Raw genomic sequence first — 10,375 nt, 5'->3', positions numbered from 1 at the left:
TAGACTTAGACGTATATTCCATCTAAAGAAGTTTTCGATGAACACAACTTTCAAAGTCTTTCTTTCCTATGATATTTCTTTTTCCTCTTTTTAAGTCATAGATAGACACCTACCTAGATTGAATATATGGAGGGAAAGTTCTGACCATCTGTCTTTAGTCTTTACACATCAATTCAATCATGTGTTGAACAAGAATATACAAGTCATATATATGGAACTAATTTAAAAATACTACTAATTAATTATATATATATATATATATATATATATATAATGGTAAAATTATTTCTGCAGTCGCTTTATGTACAGCAACGACAGGTATATGGTTATAATTTTCTATATTTAATGCTTTCATCCTTTGTATAGTTATCATTCTCTGCATTTAATATTTTCAAGTATATATATGGCGAGTATTTGATTGCTGCACGTACAATAGCAGTAGAAATGTAAATATATATATATATATATATATATATATATATATATATATATAAATAAAAGCATCGTATTTATGTAAAAATTAACCCATTAACTATATGAAGCACAAAAACAAAATATAGCTTCAGGGTTCCATGAATGCCACATGCCAGTATATTATATCCATCAGATACCCTGAATAGTCCCGGAGGACATAAATGCTCAAAATAATATAAGGTACCTGTATCTTCATGATTTCTTTTCTTCTTTTTTTCTCATACAAAAGATAAAAAAGAAAAAAGAAAAAAAAGAAAAGAAATATTTGCAAAAATATCCAACAAAATAAATTATGTCCATCCAATCAACTTGTGTTGGTGTGCGTCCATTTTCACTAACCCCACATCTTACTCCATCATCATATATACCACCAAACAAATCCATTTTTTCTGCTCTAGCTTTTTGTCTCTCTCTCTCTCTCTTTCTCTCTCCCTCAGACACACACATACACAGTTTAGTTTTGTGGTGTTGAGGGTGTCGGCTGAGAAAATCTTTGTTGAATTAGTGAAAATGGGAAGGAAGTGCTCACATTGTGGAACCATAGGACATAACTCTAGGACCTGCACATCTTTCAGAGGAACTAGTTTCGTTGGACTTCGCCTCTTCGGAGTGCAACTAGACATATCCTCATCTAATTGTGTTACCATCAAGAAAAGCTTTAGCATGGACTCCATACCCTCATCTTCCTCTCCATCTTCCTCATTTTCTTCATCAAGATTAACCATTGATGACAGAACCTCTATTGGGTATCTCTCAGATGGTCTCATCGCTCGAGCCCAAGAGAGAAAGAAAGGTATATTCACAACGAGAGTTTTATCCACATACTTTTTCTCTCTTGTATCATCCCTCTATTATTATATACATATGTTTAATTATCTTTGTAAGAATCTATACAAGTACATATTATTAAATCCACCATATTTAAAATCAATATTGTTTTTAGCTATTATATATGAATTTGTTATTTGAAATTATTAGTAAATCTTTCCTGTCTGTTAGGAAAAGATTTGATTATAATTATTAAAGTACTTTCTTCATTCTTATCTTCAATTTCATTTTATATACCTTTAACTAATAATCTAACATTGTTATGTGATATATTTTTTTTGCAAACTCAGGAGTTCCATGGACAGAAGAGGAGCACCGAATATTCCTTATTGGACTTGAGAAGCTGGGAAAAGGTGATTGGAGGGGTATCTCTAGAAACTTTGTGACAACAAGAACCCCAACACAAGTAGCCAGCCATGCTCAGAAATACTTTCTGAGACTGGCAACAATGAATAAGAAGAAGCGACGTTCAAGTCTCTTTGATTTGGTATATATATAGAATATGAACTATAAAAGTTGCATAATTAGCACTGATTGATGATGCTTCAATTTTCTTTATACTGAAAAGTAAAATTTTCTTTCTCCCTTGTCAGGTTGGTAGCAGCAACATCAACACAAAAGGTCATCATCCTATTACAAATTCTAATTGCAAGCCAGGAGATTCAGTTGAGAAAGATGCCACTTTGTCATTGTTAGGGCGCATAGCCTGCTTTCAACAAGAAACCAAATCAAATAAGAAAGAAGATTCTGATAGTTACTATGAAGTTGAACCAGCTGCAGAACATGAAGGTGTGGCTATGTGGATACATCCCCAGATGAAATCTTCAAATGTGGTAGCAGCGCCTGATCTGGAGCTAAGTCTTGCAGCCCCTAAGGCTAAAACCATGGAACAAAATAATTCATCCACTGGTTCATTCCTGCTTGGACCAATTAGCGTTACTTAAACTTTTAACATTTTATTATATAATGTCTTATTTGGAATGTACCCTTTTATCTGTTGTCTAGTGTCAACTCATGCAAAAGATCATCCCATCAAAGAAACACATTTTTCTTGGGCATTAATTAGTCCCTAATCTATGCAATAATCAGATCCCTTGATCATTGCTTCATCGTGTTTGGTCAGAGTGATCGGATCCTAAAAATAAGTAATTAAATTGGTTCGTATTAGTTTGAATAATTAGTTTTCTTTACATTAAACCTGATCCAAATCAATTACTGTTGGTTCGGTTTCCGAGGTAATTAATGATTTTCTTAATCTGAAATTGAATCACTCCCCACCTGATCAACTTTTTTTTTATTAAAAAAATTATCTAGTGTCTTTGGTAAAGTTTATTGTCTAATTTTGTCATCATATTTTAGATAAAGACACTAATGTAAGATGTAATTAAAAGTATAAGATAGAAAGAATTGAATGTTAATGAAATCGAATATCAAGCAGTATTGTTTGTTCAATGTAATTATTTATCAATTATGAACAACTTTTATGTTTTTAACTAGCAAGTCATCTATATGGGTACCTGCCTGCGGAATATTACGTTTTTACCACAGTGCAAGCTTTTTTTTTAGTAGATTACTGCATGCTCTTTGCTCCTTATACTATAATGCTTTGCTATGTCAAGTGTCAACACTTCGTGATTAATAAAGTTTTAAATATTCCACCATTCTTCTAGAGAGAAAAAAAATAAACAAAGTTTTATATGTGAGTTTCATTTTGATGAATTGTTTATGTAAAAAAAATTACATTATATCTATCTAATTATTGTTATATCATTTAATGAATTTATCATTAAATGTGGTTGTTAAAATCATTAATAAAGTGGTAATTATGAATAAGTTGTTAACTTGTTTATATCGTTTAATTTAATTAATGACAATCTAACATGCCGAATTGTTCCGAGTGTCTTGACAGTCTTTAATTTAAGGTTTTTTTTTCTCATTTCACATGAGATAACATCTCTCATGCTATAGACACAATAAGTGATAGGTCCTATCACTTGTTAAAAAAATAAAAAATAAAAAGTAGGTCCTACCACTTGTTAAAAAGATAAAAAGAAGATAGCACGAATTTAGATGCCTCATAACATGAGAAAACAATCTCCAACAACATGAGAAAATGATTTCAAAAGCTAGCTCATCTCAAAAGCTAGCCCATGAGATAGAAGAGCCCAAAGTTCATATATATTTTACACCAGAACCTTATGTTTCTAATGTGGGACTTCAAGTACTACATCTTTGAGTAGGATCGTATCAATATTCTAACACCTATCTTGGAGTAGGGTCGTAACATTCCACCACGCTCTGCAGCCCCGCCCATGCAAGATGAATTTGCGCTAGTCGTTTACTAGACCTGGGCAAACATTGCATTGTCAGCGTCACCACCTGCACCGCTCAATTGCAATTGATAAGATATGAGATGGGCTAGCCCATGAGATATGAGAACTCAAAGTCCATATAAATCCCACACCAGAATCTTATATTTCTTATGTAAAACTACAAGTCTCATACCTTAGAGTAGGATCATAGCATATACCAAAAAAAATATTCTAACTATTTTGGAATTTTGAACTCGTACGTACCCATAGACTAAAAAGTTTGGTGAAGCATTTTTTAATTGTTTTCTTCTACTACTTTATTTGTATGACTTATCTATATGACTATATATTTGCATTGGGTCCATTTCTTGCCTCCTCTCACTATTCATTCAAGATGGTGGGGAAGATGTGCAGAAATAGACTGGAGCTTTAAGAAGAAATCATATGAACATAGACATATTTTTGTCGTGACATTAAAATCGATGGCTTTTGAATAGTAATTATGCTGTCAAAAGAAAAGAAAAACACAGAGAGAAAATGAAATTCTAAATAGGACAAATTTTGAATCTGCTTATTTTTGGAAGAAATAATTACCTTGGCTGGAATCCTGGCTTCCATTGCAATCGCTTCAAAGTTTGAGTAAGTCCTCAAGTCTAATAATTACAGTACTTGCTTTCTCCATTAATTAATGAACATGAACATTCAAAAAGTGTAAAAATAATTATATATATCAGCTTGTTCAAGGTGTATATATATATATATATATATTGATACATTGGTCGGATTTGGTTAATTGGTAATTACTTAAATTATTTAGATAATTAGACAATTCTCTTATTAGTATGCCAGTCACTTGAATAAATTTCACTCATATAGGGAAAGAAACATAATTAAAGCTAAGGAGGAGAGATTTTTCCTAATATTTCAACTAAACAAAAATCAAAAGCACTATCCTAATTATCAAAATAAATAGTATTTCCACGTGAAGCAAAATTGTAAAGGGCAAGGCTTTAAGTCGATTTAGTCAAATTTACTTTTTTGTTTATTGATTCTTAATTTTTTAAAATAGGGTTTTCTCTGAATTGACTTCACAGAAGTCGTGTATTATATAAAGATTGTGGGATCGCGATCGTCTAAATCTTTTGGTTAATTTTACTTACAAACAATTAATATACATACCGCTGACTTTTCATATTGAATATTTTCAACAAGATGTTTTCTTGTTTTTTGAAGCTTAGGAAAGAGCAAAGAACTTGGTGAAATATTTGAAGACAAACAATCCGATTTTTTGTTTTACTTTTAGTATTTCGTTTCTACTTCAATCACACGGCAGGCAAGAAGAGATCTTGGACTTGTTAACAACCAAGCCCCCACTTTAATTAATTTTAGGGAAAGTATTTCTTCAGATAAAGTTATCTCCAATGAGCTCAAAATGACGTTGTTTATTTGTTTTGGGTTAAAAAATTAAAAAATTATATTGATAAATGTTAATATAATCCTGCAATATATTATAATTACAAAAATACCTTGATTTCCATCCAAAATGACGTCGTTTTGGACTCATTGAAGATAACTTATCTTTCCATTGACTGAAGAAATCCTTTGACTAATTAACTAAACTGAAACCTTAAACTAAAGGCCATTATAATAACTAACTATGAAGTATTCTTCATGACATATTATACGTTTGTGTGACTAGAAACTGAAGCATATCTTGGCATTTTGATTATAAATAATAAGATAAGATAGGAGGAAAATGAAGCTTGACCACAAGATTCTGTACATAATATGCCAATCAGACCCGGCTGGGACTTTCTGTCTGGAAAGTTTTTTTTTTTTTTTGTGGGACTCTCTATATTCAAAAATATTTTAATCTGCTGTTTTTTTTTTAATACCCAAAATTTGAATTCAAAATCTTCCTTAAAAAGAGAAGCAAATTCCTTACAACTCCAACCATTATTGAACTCAGTTTCCAGGAAAGTTCCAATCACTTGCCTCGTGTATTTAATTTGTTTTGAACCCGGCCATTATATATGAGGACTGATGAGAGTTGAGAAAATAGTAGACTTCAATATTGTGTGTGTTTCTCAATGTGTGTGCGAATGTTTTTCTCAATGTGTGTGTTTTTCCTGGAATTTGTCAGATTGATACATTTGCCCGTACTACAGGAAATATTATTGGAGTTATCCTCTCTCATATTAAAATTTCATATAATTTGATAATATATAATTTTTGTATCTATTTCTCTCTTTCAATACATTAAATAGGTGTGACTCTTTCACCAAAAAAAAATAGATGGAATCCAATTATCATTAATAAAAAAAGAGATACATGATCAGATCATGTGAAATTTTAACAGGAGATAATTGATTCTCATTTTTTTTTGACATAGTTTGGTACACTTATTTATTTAAAAAAGAAAAATTAAAGGTTGTATACAAAAGTATTTTCATTTTATTTTATTCCTTGAAAACTATTATAAAATAATATACAAATATCAGTATTTCTGAAGTTATATATATAAACATATATATATATATATATATATGTTTATATATATATATAAAATTAATACTTCCTTTGAAGATTTATGAGAATTCAACCGAAGTTTCCGCATGGTATTATTACATATATTATATGTGATTAACGTTTTTCATGTTGAAGAAAATAAATTTATTTTCTACACACGCATAAAATTGTGGAGCTCATGAGGGTCCACGTGAGAAGAAGAAAAAGAAAAAGAAAATATAGGTTCCACATACTTTTATGTGAATGTAGGAGATAAAATTTGTCTCCTACAACATGAGAAACATTATATATAGGGTTCATTTTTTCTGCAGTAAATGCAGATAAATTATCTGCATTGAGCCCAAAATATAAATATAATTTATCTCCTACCTACTTTTTGTAATTATAATTTATTTCAAAGTTATAACAGTCATTATTATTATAATTTTTTAATCTTTCAACTCGAAATAACATCATTTTGGAAGTAAATGGAGATAATTTATCTGCATTTACTATAAAAACATTAAAGCCTTGTATATATATATATATATATATATATATATATATATATATATATATATATATATATGGGTTTAGTGAGTGTACAGTGACTGGATGTAAAATTCGGTCCAGTGCACTAAGTTCTCTCGCGAGAACACAGTTATATTAAATATTATAACTATGTTCTCCCAGGAGAACACCTGGAGAACACCTTTATAATATTTAGTGCACTAAGTTCTCGCGGGAGAACTTAGTGCACTAGATGGTCCAGTGACTGAATTTTCATTTTTTCCTATATATATATATATATATATATATATATATATATATATATGAGAAAATACTTTCTCGTGTTGTTGGAGAAAGTATTTCTTTTGTCACTCATACATCAACATGTGTGCTTTGTTTTTTTATTTTATTTTATTTTTTTAATAGTGGGACCCACCTTAAATATGGGTGAGTAGGAAAAAAATTTCTCTCATGTGGAAGGAGAAAAACAAAACTCTATATATATATGGATAAATGGTTTGTCATGTGATGGATATAAAGTTTTGTCTTATCACATATTTTTTAACTATGTACTACGGGTAATACATAGCTTTAATATTATTTTTTGTTTTGCAGTTTATTCTTTAATATTATAATTATGTACTACTCGTAGTACATAGTTAAGAAATATATAACTGGACAAATCCTTGTATCCAGTCACTATTAGGGGTGTAAATGGGTTAGGCAGCCAACAGGGGCTTATGGCCTAGCTTATATTAGGTCAAACTTGGCGTATTATAAATAATCAAATAGAATGGGCCTAGGTTTTTAAAAAAACCTATTTAGAAAGCAGACCATAATTTTTTTTTTACATGTCGGACCTATATGCCTACAGGCCGACCTATATCATATAATTTATTTTAAATAGAATAAATAAAATTATTATTTTAATAATTTCGAATAATAAAATAATATTATTTTAGTTATTTTTTTAATTATGCAATGTTTAATAGGCTTAAATAGGCTAACAAACCTATACCAAAGCTTTTATTTTTTAAATATACATCATGTCAGACTTGTAATTTGGGTCTACATAGGCTAACAGGACATACCAGACTTAAGAAATTTTACACAGATCTAATCTATTTAAACCAAAGCCAAAGCCTAGCCTATCCTATTTATATCCCTAGTCACTATTTTTTTGGCTTAACCCTATATATAACACATAGAGGCAGAGACTACACTTTTTATCCCTACCATTATTAATAACAAATATAATACACCATTTTTTTATTTTAAAAAATGTTATATATATTAGAAGGTTAAGAAACCATATTAATCTACCCAAAAAAAAAAGAAACCATATTAATATTATGGATTTGATGTTTCTCATGTTACAGAATGTGGGGTCATGTAAAGAAAAAAGAGAAAATAAAAATATGGATCTTACATATTTTTCTGTGAGTGTTAAAATAATTTTATCTCCTATAACATGAAAACATTAAACCCTAATATTACATGGTGTCACTCAAAATAACACATTCACTTTAAAATAAATAAATTTACAAGAGTATCATGTTCATGAATCTAACTATTTCATTTGACACGAACTGAACCAACTCTTAAATGATACCTTATTTCTCCTGTTGTAGGAATTTGAAATTCTTCTGCAAATTATGTATCTTGTGTAGTATATAGTTATAATATAAGAAAAAAAAATTTAATATTATAATTATATACTTCACAGAATACATAATTGTAAGGAGTATAAAAAAAAAAACTTTAATATTAAAAAAACTTTAATATTATAAATATATACTCCGAGAACATATAATTTGTAGGAAAACTTCAAATTTTTCTGCAACATGATAGCATATTATTCCTTCTTAAATTAGGTAATTAAATCAACGGGTGTTTTTAGTCTACCAATTCCATTTTAAAAAAAAAAAAGTCAATATCCCTTGATTCATATTAACCCGCATATTTGTTGGTGCTGAGATTTTTATTCAGCCGTGTGCACTAAATAAATTTATAAATAATTATTACTTTAACATGTAAAATATTTAAATGACATAAATATTATTAAATTATTTAATATTAATCAACATAGAATATGTACAATTTATGCGATCTAAATGTACACAAAATTTTTGTTTGTTAATAAATAATGTTAGTCTCACAAGAAAAGTGTTTCAGAGACTCACCAATGGCATTGGCAGGGCAGCCATTAGGTGCAGGCTTCAGATAGGGTGCCACAAATTAATACGATGAAGTTTGTAAGATAAAGCTAAGTAACATTTAAATTAATTCATTTCATATAGAAATAGAATATTATAACACATGCTAATTTTAATAAATAAAGAAAATACTCAAATTTGGTTTTAATTATTTTTTTTAGTTTCACTATTTACTCTATTTCTTAATTTTTAACTTTAGCGATTATAAATTTTACCAATTTGAGTTTTGATCTATATAGTTTTTTATTGATTTATATATTTTCTAATGAATCCAGGATACACTTGAGAATGAAAAAATTCCGGGGAGGGGTTTTTATATTTTTGGTTACCACTATTGAGAAATTGGTCACTTTTTTTTTTTTTTACTCATTTGAAATTCAGTCCTATATATAGTTTAACTCGTTAAAGTATTAGTTTCTATTTTACTTGAGAAATTTTTTTGGAACAAATTTTACCTTAGAATTTATCGCTGTTTTTTCTACAATGCCCTTGAGAGATAAAAATATATGGACAGATAATAAAAAAATAAAATTATAAGGATTAAAATCAAATAATTAAAATTATACAGATGATAGTCACTTAAAAATTTTGTGCCATGCTATGAATGTTGTAATGATACTCCCTTTTTTGTTACGTAGTTATTATTATTAATATTTAATTATGCATTAGGGTTTAGCGTATTAATTAGTGATTTAGAAAATAGTGATAGCGAGATCGTAAATTTTGTATGTATGATGTTATTAATGCGGGAGTTTATTCATAATTTTGTACATATTTATGAAGTTATTAGTGACCTAGGGTTAAGTATTCTGTAAGTATTACATTATTTTTGTCCAATGTTTTTTTATTATTTAATTACAAATAAATGATTGTACTACGTATTAACATTATTTCATTAATTTCAATTCTAGTAAAATAAATGACGCATATGCTTAAATTTTTTGATAATAAATTATGGCATTGCTTAATTAATTTGTAAATAAAATGGGGCACTACATGTGATTAATTTAAATGCTGTTTTATATGATATAGTTGAGGGTAATGGCTGATTTATCATCTTCATCGGGTTCTGCATCAGATGTAGAGTCTACCGATCCCAGCATGTACATCATACCTGGGTCGTACAGATGGGACGTCCTTCGTAAGAGGACGCAACGTGCTCATATTTCACAACGAGTGTGGAATACGGAGCATGTCAGGAAAATAAAGACCAGGCGTGGGAAGCCAACGGGGGGGGCCACCTACCGACGCTATCCCAGAGGTTGTCGCAGACTACCTGACACAGGCAGGATTTATACATGTTGCCCGGATGCGACATATCCAGGTATGCAATTTAACTTGTTTTGTATTTATGTAATTATTCAATATCATTCATTAACACCTTTGGCTTGCCGTCAGTCCCCTTATTTACTTTCACACCGTAGAGGCATGTCAACCGGATAGGTGCATGCGGCAGTTTGGACTGGATCAACCCATCCCGGAAGTGAGCAGAAAGTTGAGAGGGATACATGATCATACTCTACGGGG

General features: G+C 29.7%; 1 protein-coding gene across 1 annotated transcript; it reads left to right on the top strand.

Moving 5' to 3' along the window:
- The first annotated feature begins 930 nt into the window (after window positions 1-930).
- LOC133293127 (transcription factor MYBS3-like) lies at window positions 931-2,352 on the top strand. Its single transcript, XM_061491664.1, has 3 exons — window positions 931-1,267; window positions 1,593-1,789; window positions 1,896-2,352. The coding sequence occupies exons 1-3, from the start codon at window positions 985-987 to the stop codon at window positions 2,244-2,246; spliced, it is 831 nt and encodes a 276-aa protein (XP_061347648.1). The 5' UTR covers window positions 931-984; the 3' UTR covers window positions 2,247-2,352.
- Window positions 2,353-10,375: the final 8,023 nt, after the last annotated feature.

Source organism: Gastrolobium bilobum, unplaced genomic scaffold (genome assembly GCF_033153095.1).
Source record: "Gastrolobium bilobum isolate Gb01-03AN ecotype WA unplaced genomic scaffold, APGP_CSIRO_Gbil_v1 utg16185, whole genome shotgun sequence".
Taxonomy (NCBI): Eukaryota; Viridiplantae; Streptophyta; class Magnoliopsida; order Fabales; family Fabaceae; genus Gastrolobium; species Gastrolobium bilobum.
This window is presented reverse-complemented; position numbering and strand designations above follow the sequence as displayed.

Coding starts and splice junctions, on each gene's coding strand:
- LOC133293127 (XM_061491664.1), top strand. CDS start 985: ATGGGAAGGAAGTGCTCACATTGTGGAACCATAGGACATAACTCTAGG. Junction 1,268..1,592: donor AGCCCAAGAGAGAAAGAAAG/GTATATTCACAA, acceptor TTGCAAACTCAG/GAGTTCCATGGACAGAAGAG. Junction 1,790..1,895: donor GTTCAAGTCTCTTTGATTTG/GTATATATATAG, acceptor CTCCCTTGTCAG/GTTGGTAGCAGCAACATCAA.